The sequence below is a fragment of the Sceloporus occidentalis genome, unplaced genomic scaffold (genome assembly GCF_023333645.1).
Source record: "Sceloporus occidentalis isolate IW3139 unplaced genomic scaffold, rSceOcc1.0.p SCAF_11, whole genome shotgun sequence".
NCBI classification, from domain to species: Eukaryota; Metazoa; Chordata; class Lepidosauria; order Squamata; family Phrynosomatidae; genus Sceloporus; species Sceloporus occidentalis.
This window is the reverse complement of record NW_028316991.1, coordinates 19,225,291-19,237,740: the sequence shown is the minus strand read 5'-3', so window position 1 is coordinate 19,237,740 and position 12,450 is coordinate 19,225,291. Positions and strand designations below refer to the sequence as shown.

Here is a 12,450-nt window from a genome sequence, read left to right as displayed (position 1 = left end):
TCACATTTCTATCATGCTGCCGTAAAAGAAAAATAATTCGGCAGATTTTACCCGTCTCGCCACAAGAGATAAGCCTTGTTTGCATTTGCTTGCAATGGAATTTTAAGTGAAAAATCAGTAAACGGGTAACATACCTTTACTAATGACAAATCAATCTCCAGAACGTTCGCAAGCTAGGAAAAAGAAACCAAAAAAACATAAAATGAAGAAATATTACACATTTACATATAATTACTAATACAATGTCTAATCGCTGCAGGTAAACTATGCGTCATTTGGAAGACATTGCATAAAGAAGGACTCTGGGTTAAAAATCTAATTATCACTACGAGATTCAGTGGACTGGCCCTTTTTGATTGCGTACCGCAGATATGATTTATATGAATGGTGACACAGAGTATCAATATAAATGATTTAACCCCTTCCGTAGCGGTGACGGTACGTCACTGGTTGGGTGTCACCCACAGACCGGGACGTACCAGGTACGTCATCGATGATGCGCGCTATGGACGTGTCCCCAGCGATCCGTAGCAGCCACTCCCCCTCAATTCCGTGCAGGTGATCGCTTCGAGGCGAATCACGAGCACGGAATTAAAAAATACGGTCTTCAAGGGAAGACGCAGTACAAGAACGCCGGTCCTGAAGGGGTTAAATCACAGGCTATGCGACAAGGAGTGTAAATATACTACAGTCCCATTCTTTGGCGCAATGAAGAAAATAGATGGCAAGTCGGTTGCACTCTTTAACCCAGAATATTGTAGGCGAGTTGAATATTTAAACGCCCTGATATCACTATACATTGTGAAGGGCCAACCAGCCTTGCACAATGTATAGGTTAATCAGCGATCAATTGAGGAATTACCATGCATTATACAGGGCCCAATCAATGGGGTTGGCTCTTTATAATGCATAGTAAAGTCCTTGAGTTAAAACATCCACTACAACCCGTGACTCCCGTTTTAGTGAATACACCCAAACATCATCTTGTTTATCATAAACTCTTCCCACGTTTCGGCAGGGGGATAAGGTGAGCTGGCCCTCCGGGACACGGCCTACCTCCGCCACGTTTGTATGCTCGTCAATGGAAACAAATATCTTGTACAGAAGGGTTTCAAAGTAGTCGCCTTGTAGTCTGTTCATCACAAATCCTTCAAGGGGAGGCACTGGAATGTGACAATATTTCATCAGTAATTATAATTATAAATTATTAGACATCATATATATTTATACGAGTTATATTTACAAATGATTAGCTTTTTAATGCAAATTCTGCCTGTTATTTAATTAGAAATTAAATGTTAAACCAACAATTGTTCAATAAAAAGTACCAAAAATCTATATAACTAGAGAAATGAGCCGAGTAGGGTCCTGCGAAGCTTTACATTTTAAATGGAATAGAAATTGCTTTGCCTTCCTGGCCTGATGATGGTACAACACGGCTGCTCTGATGATGCAGAAGTATGGCCACAAATGAACGCAGCGACACAGGGGCACATACGTCCTCCCATTCATTTTGAGCCATGTGACCGTCCTAAGAGCCACATGGCAGACAAGCTCAGAGTCCCCATGGAGCTGCTGAAGCCAACACTGAAGGGTTTTCAAGGATGAACTGCCTTTTTAAGGTCACCTCACAGCATCTCAATCGGATTCAAGTCAGGACTCGGACTCCAAAGCCTTCATTTTGTTTCTTTTGAGACATTTAGTGGTGGACTTGCTTGTGTGCTTCGGATCGTTGTCCTGCTCCATAACCCAACTGCGCTTCAGCTTTAGATCACAAACTGATGGCCGGACGTTCTCCTTCAGGATTTTCTGGTAGAGAGCAGAATTCTTGGTTCCACCAATTATGGCAAGTCACCCGGGTCCTAAAGTAGCCCCAGACCATCGCACGACCCCCGCCGTGTGTGACTGTTGTTATGATGTTATTGTGGAATGCTGTGTTAGCTTCACGCCAGATGTAACGGGACCCAAGTCCTCCAACAAAGTTCCACTTTTGACTCATCAGTCCACAGAGTATTATCCCAAAAGTCTTGGGGGGTCATCAAAGATGTTTTTGCAAATGTGAGAAGTGTCTGTGTTCCTTTCGGTCAGCAGCGGTTCTCTCCCTGCGACTCTCCCATGGATGCTATTTTTGTGCAGTTCTTGTTGTGGAATCGTGAACACGGACTTTAGCTGAGGCAAGCGAGGCCTGCGGTTCTTCATATGTTAGTCTGGGTTCTTTTGTCATGCTATTGGTGGAATGGTGGAATTTTGGTAGGCCATCCACTCACGGCCACCACTGTTCACAGTTTTCTCCATTTGTGGTCCGCTGGAGTCCCATTACCTTAGAAACGGCTTTGTAACCCTTTCCAGACTGATAGATATCGATGACTTTGTTACTCCTGTGTTCTTGAATTTCTTTAGATCGCGGCATCGCGTGCCGATACTGGGACATTTTAGCCGACTTCACTTTGGAAGACAAGTTCTATTTAATTGATGCTTAGATTCAGCAGGTAATCATGCCTGGGTGCGTCTAGTGACATTGAATCCAATTATCAATTACATTTGATTAATTTGTTGATTTAGTAGCCGAGGGGCACCTGAATCCAGTCTAGGTATACTTTGCTCTAAGTTGGAGATAAAAATGTAGTAATTTTGCTCTCATATGGGGTGTGCATTATTTTAATTTTTGTCCTTTTGGTTTCTGCCAACAATGAAACTCATAACGGATGAGGGAGAGATCCAGAAGATACACGGAACACTTACCTGCAATGCAGCTATCATCCGAGATTGGAACATCCAGGTAAATGAATCCTTTGTTATAAAGGCCTAGGAAGACAAGAAGTTACACTTCGTTGTGATTATTTTGAAAAAAGTTAGATATCCCACCAATGTGAAACAGGAGCTAATACCGATATTAAACGGACACTTATGGAAACGTATAAAAAAAGGACACAAAATCCACTGGCATTAGTACTGCTCTGGGCGCAGGCAATTTTATGTTCACTGGAAAAAGTATTACGTTCCAAATACTATGAATATCATAAAAAAATGGTATAGCTGAGATTTTTTATTGTGTTTATAAAAAAAACCTGCAGATCTGCAAATTCTCTCACCTTTTGGTATTTTTAAGTACAGCAGTCAGTTTTTGTTACATTTACAGAGCATCAGAAGATTCCGTAGCTCAATTATAATACAGGAGAATACAAAATTAACAATAAGAAGACCCCGCTCGTACAAGCTTACGGGGTATTGGTTTAGCAGCCTAACATGACGGCAGAACACAGAGCGGCATTTGGCTTAATTCTAGAGGGCGAACCGCTCTTACTGTAAAGAACCCCCAGTCTGTGCTGGTGTAGAAACCTTCGTTCCTCTAGCCGTAGGGGACGTCCTCTAAGGCTGGAGGAAAGAAGGTTTCTACACCAGCACAGACGGGGGTTCTTTACAGTAAGAGCGGTGAGATTATGGAACTTTCTGCCAGAGGAAGTGGTAATGGTAAACTCAATAAAAGAGTTCAAAAGGAGCCTGGATGTGTTTCTTGAAAGCAATAATATTACAAGTTATGGATATTAGATTAATAGGGACAGAACGTTGATCCAGGGATTTTTGGAGTCGGGAAGGAATTTTCCCCCTGGTATGGGGCAATTGGCATCTGCTTCATAAGGGTTTTTTTGCCTTCCTCTGGATCAACACAGTAGGGACACAATATGTATATAGGTTGAACTTGATGGACTTTGGTCTTTTTTTCAACCTTATGAACTATGTTACTATGAACGCATGGATACCAGCAAGTACTGCTAGGCTGATACCGTGACAGGGTTACTGGAAAGGTGAATGAAGATCGTTTCCATGCTGAAGAATGTTCCTTTTAACCCCTTTGTGACAATGGCTGATTAAATTTTTTGTACCCTTCGTGACAATGGCTGTTTTACCATTTCTGCGGTGCTCGTGCTTAGCTGTAATTTTCTTCTTTCCCCATTTACTGAACCCACACAAGTTATATATTACTTTAGGCAAAAATGTATAGGTCCTGGTATATGTCGCTGTCACACAACACCCCAATATGTGTTCAGCAACATCTCCCGAATACAGTGATACCCCACATATGTGGGTTTGTCCGATCTTAAGTGGTGCATTTACCAGAAAAGAACCCTCACTGCCAAAGAGAATTTATTTTTGCTAAGCCTCCTTTTTTATTTGTTTTCCAAATACCTTTGGCATTTTGTTGTTCTTGAATAATGATTAAATTCAATCTTACTGTGGACGACGACGTACTCCAGAGTGCCTGCAAGCTGTGGGCCCGAGTCGATGATTTTATCAATAGCTTGTTTCTCTGCTGTGCTACACATCTGAAAAGAAAGGAGTAAAAGACATGGATTTATTATAATATAAATAAATATATATATATATTATAAATGGACATTATTATTATAAAAAAAAAAAAAAAAAAAGTTACTTTATGACTTTGCTCCTGTAGAGGTCTTCCACAAAGATCAAAGCACTTGAAATACTGAGGAGCGATAATATCTAAGGGTCTACTGCCGGGCAGGACCCGTCCGTATTTCCCTTTAATTAACAGAAGCCGTACCTTGATATCATCCTCTGTGATGTAACCGGCCTGCACCACCCACCACGGCTCAATGGTGATCTCTACTGGCTTTACGGGAAGCAGATCACGGGCAGTTTTCCTTCTAAAGAATTTCTGCGGCACAATATTATATCAGAACCAATAATTACTTACATCAGAAAGAGTGAGATCAAATAACTACTTATGTGAGAAATAAAAAAACTATATATTTATAATTAAAATAAATGATATATATAAATACAATTTAAATTAGTTAATACAATTTACCAACATCAGCTTGTGAGGAAGTAGCAAAATAAATGACAACCAAAAAAATACTCTTACTTTTGAAGATCTGCACTGGTTCATTAGGTCGATGTATTGGTTTCTTCCAATACCAAGAAGCCTTAGACCTGAAAACCCAGAAATTAAGAAATGTAAGAAAAATATCAATATAACTATTTTATACATAGACGGCTCAATAGCATTGGGAATCCGCAATGGAGCATACTGGGGGCTGTGTACATAGCCGTTCGTGCTATAAGATTAGCGCAGAATGGAACAATGTGCGCTCATCCATAAAATATGCTCTTAAGAAATAATCTTGTGTCTACTAAAACAGAATATATTATACCATACTCACAGTCAGCAGCAGTAAAGTTTGGCAAGGAGTCATAACTTTTTTCACTGTTCATGATATCCTAAAAAAAACAAAAAAAAACACATTATGAACCTCGCCTAAGTTGGTCCAACGGTTCTTATAACACATCAGGGTTTATTGACTAAAGTAGGAGTTTGCAGGAGGGTTGTGTTTCAGCTCCTTGAGTTCATTAGAATGAATATAAGACGAGAGCAAGGACTGAGTAAGGTCTGAGCTCGTGACGTCATTGCAAAAGGGGCAGACTAGATGGGGAGAACGTCTGTCTGTTCTAGTCCAACAGCAGCTTGTAGGACAGGGTCTCTAAGCTTGTGTTATCCAGGGACATCTGGTCAAGTGATCTACCCAAAAGCAAAACGGACACGGGACGTGCATTTGTGTAGAAGGACAGGTGTGCCGAGTACCTCCATTATTCCTATATAGTAGGAGAAAGGTGTAATGCGAAGCCCCTTGACCATGATGTCGGACAGGTGGTATGGGTAGAGCATGAGATGATCCCGGCTGTATTTTAACAGCTCCTCGTAGTATTTCCGCTCGTCTCGCTTCACATGTTTCACTGCAATGAACACACTGGACATGAGACTGCTAGCAGGAACATATCACATATGCTTTATCTATGGCGTGGCATGAAAGGAAATCTATTGCTGGGGGAAGAAAATTACCGTCACAGAAATAGTCAGCTTCCACAAGGTTAGTAAAACTATAAGGCGAGTGGCACAAGCTGGAAGTAATAGACTCGTGCACACGGACCAAAAACGATTCAAATTTTTCGTTTTTGGTCCATTTGTTTTCTGAGAACACATTTTGTTTCCTGCTCTTTTGGTTCAGTTGAAATTCAGAGGTTTTTTTTTGTCACTCTCACACAGTCAACATCTCCCTGCCTTCTCCGTGTCTCCACGGCTCCGGTTCTTGTTCATCTTACTGTCCTCTGCTTCCCCATCCTTCTTTCTTCTCCGGTGAACCGCTTTCTTCTCCTTTGTCACCATGGCTTCCTAGAGCACTTCCATTCAGGGCCGAGTGTCAGTGGGCACCACGGGGACAACCTTTCACCCCATAAGTGGTCGGTCCCGGTGATTGGAGCCGAGGCTCTTCCCTAATGTAGAAGTGCTCCAGGAGGCCGGGATAACACAGCGGATCACCGGAGAAGAAAGAATAAAGAAGAATAAACACGGAGGAGGAGAAGTGGAGAAAAAGAAGCAGAACTGTGGAAAAGAAGACAGAAAAGGTAGGGAGACAGAGCGAGAGCGCCTGACAAAGCATGCGTGGGGAAAATTTATGAAAATGGAAATTTGGAGCTTTTAGCTTCTCTTTAGTTTGTTTTGTGGGCCCCCTCCTCGTTTTAGGGCAATAAGATGAATTACAAAATTTTGTTGAAATTAAAATTCACATGAACCTGAATGCACAAGTCTAATAAGCAGTTATAATAAATGAATTAGGTTTTGCTTTAAACGGGCTTGGAAACTCTCTGGCGTCCGTCTGGATAGATTTACACACCTTGTCAGTACGGGATAAAGTGCGTTATATGGCTATGCTTTGGGTAAATAATATTTGTCCTTGCGTGGTGATTTGGCTTTGTTCTTTACGCAACACCGTGACATTACCAGGGCAAACAAATCAGCGTAGGCTATGAGGACTCTAAATACACCAAACTACCGTATTTGCTCGATTATAAGACGACCCCCCAAAATCTGAATATTAATTTATGAAAAAAAGGAAAAAGCCTGAATATAAGACGACCCTAAAGGAAAAAAGTTTTACCAGTAAATGTTAATTCATGTAAACTATGTGAACATTTAAAAAAAAAAAAAAAAAAAGCTATGATTGAGAAAAATATTTTGTTTTTATTTATTTTTTTCCCAACCTGCCCACCCCAGTTATGCACATCTGCCCCTTGGCTTGCCACTCTGCCCCAGAAATGCCTTATACCCCCTATATGCCACTGTGTCCCATGATATGCATTTTAACCCTCTAAATGCCACTGTGCCCCATGATATGCCTTTTGACCCCCTATGTGCCACTCTGCCTCCAGAATTGCCTTATACCCCTATATGCCACTGACATTTAGGGGGTTAAAAGGCATATTATGGGACAGAGTGGCATATAGGGAGGTATAAGGCATTTCAAGAGGCAGAGTGGCGTATAGAGGGTTAAAAGGCATTTCAGGAGGCAGAGAGGCATTAAGGGGGTTAAAAGGCATTTCACAGAGCACTCTGCCTCCAGAAATGCCTTATGTCCGGGCAGCGTGTAGAGCTTCCGCTGCAGCCGGGAGGAGGTGCGGTTGGCAGCTGGGGTTGTCCGCGTCCATCGCGCAGACCTTCCCCGGCTGTCAGAGATCACAGGGAACGCAGACAGCCCCCGCTGCCAACCGCACCTCCTCCCGGCTGCAGCGGAAGTTGTCTACGCGAATCGGGTAGAGCTCTACACGCTGCCCGGACTAAGCACCGGGGACTCAGAAGTACCGGTAAGTTGGGGTGGGGGGTGGGAGACAGGAGGATCGCTGCAGGGATCTGGATCTTAGTCAGACCTAGTTGAGGTCTGATTATAAGACGACCCCGATAATAAGACGAGGGGTATTTTTCAGAGCATTTGCTCTGGAAAAAACCTCGTCTTATAATCGAGCAAGTACGGTATGTTGCTGTGTGCGAGTCCATGCAATATTAGTTAGAAAACACAGGACTGTTGGCAACTATCTATACACCATCTCTGTGCCATGTGTGCCAAATGATTTCTTACCTAAATTAACCCGGTACCTCAGCTGATTTCGGATACTGTAGAGTACTACATGCTTCTCGTATTCTTTCTGGGAGTTGCCCAGGCTCTGAAAGAGAAACCAGAGAACAATCTGTACCATGGATAACGTTCATATAAGAAGGCAAAAAAGCTCGTGAAAGGTGAAGCATCTGGCGTAGCAGAGTAAATCTCTACACACCGCACTCTGTGTGAATTAGGGAAGTTGGATTTAAGCGAGCTCCATGTACCAATCACCGCCTAAAGGCAGATAAAACCAGATGGCAAAAACAACAAACAAGACTAGTTATACTACATTATAAAAATGAACGGCACCCAAAAATCCCTTAAATAGTTTGAAAAGATGAACTCCATAAATAGATGTTCAGGGCAATTATTATTATCTTTTATTTATATAGCGCCAACAGTTTACGCAGCGCTTAAGACAAGACGAGAATTGACAGACTAAGACAAACCGATACGTTAGGTAGAGAGGCTCGGCTCAGTGTGCAAGGGATAGCTCAATATCAATATAAAAGAACTTCATACAATCAGAGGGGGAAATCTCACTGGGTTTTTCTTACTAGCATTCACGCTAAAAATAGGTTTCCAAAAATACCGTTTTTCCAACAATTCTAGAATTTGTATAATATGTTGTGAGGCAGCTGTATAATAGCCGTTTGTGTGTGTTCTTACACCGTTATCTTAGCCTAATCTAGACAAGCAACCGGACTCGTTCTCATACTGCTTGTTGTAAACACTAGAACGACTCGGCCTCAATCACCCAGCAGGCCACTCTGACTAAGGAAGGTCTATGGAGGAACGGACTTCATTAACATTACCATAAAAAATGAGCTCAGCGTGGTGTTTGAGCTGGGGAAAATATCACATGACCGACAACACTGGTCAAAAGGCAGACCTGCGCAGAACGGTGTCCTTTCCATATATACAAGAACATAAATTAATGCAATCTACGAGCTCACAATCACGGATCGCTTTTCCGCAACACAAGCGACTGTGATGCTGTCAATCATTCTATGAAACCGTTACATATTTGCTGATACTGACACAATCTGGTTAACGTCTGAAAGGTATTATGACGCTTTAAGTAAATTAAATGACACAAAAAAAAAATGTAAAACTACTGCGTAGATGACCTTGGACCAAGGGCGGTGACATATTTATTATGCCGGTCATTTATTAGCATCATAAACTATCGCTGTATGGGCTTATTCAGGAGCTTGCAGGAGAGCCGCATGTTTAACTCCATGACCTCACTTTGCATTATGAAAGCCCGAACCCAGTGAGCTTCTCCTGCATGAAGGACCAAGCTGGCCCTGTATAATGTATCGTAAAATCACAAAAAAAAAAAAAGCTTACATGAACCCTGGTTCATTCATTTATTGTTTCCCGTCTTGACTATCGCAACATTCTTCTGGTTGGCACTCGTCGGTCTTGACTCTCTCCGCTGCAGTCTGTCCTAAATGCTGCTGCTTGGCTTATCTTCCTTGCACGCGGCTCCTCTTCTGCTTCCCCACTCTGTGAAATCCTCCACTGGCTCTATTACCTTTTTAGAATTAAATTTAAAATCCTGGTACTAACGCATACGGCCCCCAAAACACTGCTCCTCCGTACATTTCTGCCCTCAAAAGAAAATACTCTCCTACTCGATCCTACGTTCTTCCCATGGGCTAAGGCTCTCCTCCTCACTTATCACCTCTTCCTTTTCCTGTCTACAAGATTTCACTCGTTTCCCCCATATCTCTGGAATCTACTCCCACCGAACCGTCAGCTTTCACCCTCCCTCCCAACATTCAAGAAACATCTCAACACCCAAGAAACATCTCAACACCCACTTCTTCAGAGAAGCCGCACCATAACTTCCCTGTCACTGATCCGACCACCACACCACCCCTCCCCTCACCTGTCTCTATGCATTGTTTGTCACCCCATTCCCTCTAGATTGTAAGCTTGCCAGCCGAGCCTCTCCACCTAATGTATCGCTCTTAGTCTGTCAATTCTTGTCTTGTCAGACCCCTTGAATATATGTATTGTAAGAAGCACTGCGGAAAGTGTTGGCGCTATATAAATAAAAGGTATTAATAATATTACTGCACATTATGAAGGTCCCCTGCATCCCGCGTTGCTGGAACGTCACCTGACCCTTCATCATGGTTACCAACGATGGCAAGTTTATCCATTAGCTCTCCTGCAAACACCAGCTTTATTGACTTACCTTTTTTCCCTTTACATAAACAAATCAAAATTATTTTATTAAATAAGAGTTTTGCACAAAATGCGTTAACATTGAACCTTCAAAGTGATTAAATATATATTTATTTTTAAAGAAAAAGTTGAGAATGGGCAAAGACCAAGGAAACAACCAATCACAGGCCAACGATCACACACAGCACGCCTTACTGATGGAGGCTCAGCATCTCATCTAACTGGTTCTGGTACCTTTCTAGTAACCGTCACAGCGCCGGGTATACAAGGGTTAAAGCTATACTTCTGTTATAATAATCCAGCAACCACGAGGAACGGGCACGGCGAGCAATTAGCGAACAGAAAGGGATAGGACAGCCAGAAAAGGGCCGCACGACCCAAAACAAATATTGACTTATAAGAGAGGGACGTTTAAAGGGCGAAGAGACCCGGCTGCAGACAAACGCCTGATGAAGGGCAGAAGTAGCTGAAAGGCTGGTTAGAACTTTAATCGAGAGTCCATCCGGAGAATGGAAATTGCGTTACTGGTTCAGAAGCGAAGCTGTCGGGAAGGGCACACAGCTTATAATGTTCGCTGAGACAGACATCTGGTCACATGACACATCGCTAAAAGAGACGGCGGCAGACGCCAGATCCACAGAGACAGGCACAGGTTAGGGAGACGCCGGCTCACCTGTCTCACGTTGGCGGGGAGCTTGGCCCATGGGTAGTTCTGCCTGATGTGAAACTCCACGTCAATATTCATAGTGCTTCCCGGGAGCCAGCGCCTCCGCGTGTCCTTCTCACAGACCCAGCTGGGGAATTACTACTTCATGTCTAGATCTACCCTCCCAGGGGGTATCTAACTACTGCATGTGCCCATCACAAGCGGCAAATACCTACTGCATGTCAATAAAAACCCCATATATTCTACCCCTCAGGTGTATATCTCCCGTGTCCCTGTATATCACACCCCTCAGGTGTATACCTCCCGTGTCCCTGTATATCACACCCCACAGGCTTTTATCACACCACTCCAGTTATGTTTACCCTCCTATTACCTCCCGTATTGCCCCCTTCACCTTTGTTACACCCCAGCAACTACCCCCATCCAGCCCAGCCACCCGTACTCGGGGTAACTTGCTATCCGTGGGAAGTTACTTCCTCGCTAGCGAGTGGGCGGGGCCAGGAGTCAAGACGTCATTTCCTGCGACCCTAGTGACGTGCAGTCACTGTGGTACGAGGCTGTGCTGCCCGGGGCTGAATCGCGTTAGATTTGTCGGCTGCTGCTGCCGCCGCTCATATCATACTAGCAAGGGGTATATCTGGACGTGATGGGAGTTGTAGTCTGTAAGGTGTGGATTGACAGATACCTGCATTCTGTACCCTACAACTCCCAGTATGTCCAGCCAGCCCTCTGCCCTCCTGAACCCTCTGAGGGATGCCAATAATAGAAGCTGAATTTATATATATATATGAATATATATATATATATATATATATATGAATATATATACTATAAATAGAAATGTGTATATATATATACAGAATATAGTATATATAACTAATATATATAGAATATATATATAATTTCCGATGCTATTAATGGCAGCCCTCAGAGAGTTCAGGAGGGCAGAGGGCTGGCTGGACATACTGGGAGTTGTAGGACACAGAATGCAGGTACACCTGACCCAAAAAATCTGTCAATCCAGATCTTATGGAACAATAGCATGATTTATGCATTTTAGTCATCCAGAACGAAAAAAACACTAAATACTGTAATACTTGACCACAGTTAGCACGTGGATGTGGGCGTTCCGCATCACTTTTTCCAAGCTATCCCTGATTGCAGATTCTGTTAAAAAGTGTCGGCTCAGCGAGAAAGACTTGTATGTGACACTAATGGTCGCAGCTTGTATGTGACAACACCTGTAAAAATATCAGGTAATCATAAGCAAAAACCTTTTTGGTACTCCGATAAGTGGCTTCCCCAAACAAACATTTGTTGTGTGTTATGTAAAGACCAGAACTGACCGGGGGGACCGGCGGTAAAACCTGTCCAAAAACAAGCAAGCTTGGAAAGAAAGTTACAAACACGAGATCCACTGTACAGCGCTTTGGAATATGATGGCGCTATATAAAAAAAATCATAATTCAAGGTGTAACAAAAATTACAGTAAAACTTAAGATCTATTATATGTATAAAAGGTACTTTATTTTATGCATTTTAAATACAAAGTGCAATGGCTGCAGCTCATTCCTCGAAAGGTAACACTAATTAAATCTTCTCACAGGACATTTTTTGTTGTCAATCAGT

At 42.7% G+C, this 12,450-nt stretch overlaps 1 protein-coding gene across 1 annotated transcript in view; it reads right to left on the bottom strand.

Moving 5' to 3' along the window:
• LOC149305669 (protein FAM91A1-like) overlaps positions 1-10,899 on the bottom strand; it is a 30,080-nt gene extending 19,181 nt beyond the window's left edge. The window contains exons 1-10 of the mRNA XM_089477283.1: positions 10,828-10,899; positions 7,935-8,019; positions 5,606-5,757; positions 5,187-5,244; positions 4,889-4,956; positions 4,565-4,678; positions 4,235-4,325; positions 2,743-2,805; positions 1,057-1,163; positions 135-173 (exon numbers count right to left, since the gene is read on the bottom strand). Of these exons, the coding sequence (XP_089333409.1) occupies positions 135-173; positions 1,057-1,163; positions 2,743-2,805; positions 4,235-4,325; positions 4,565-4,678; positions 4,889-4,956; positions 5,187-5,244; positions 5,606-5,757; positions 7,935-8,019; positions 10,828-10,899 (849 nt within the window). The remainder of the gene's footprint in view (positions 1-134; positions 174-1,056; positions 1,164-2,742; positions 2,806-4,234; positions 4,326-4,564; positions 4,679-4,888; positions 4,957-5,186; positions 5,245-5,605; positions 5,758-7,934; positions 8,020-10,827) is intronic.
• Positions 10,900-12,450: the final 1,551 nt, after the last annotated feature.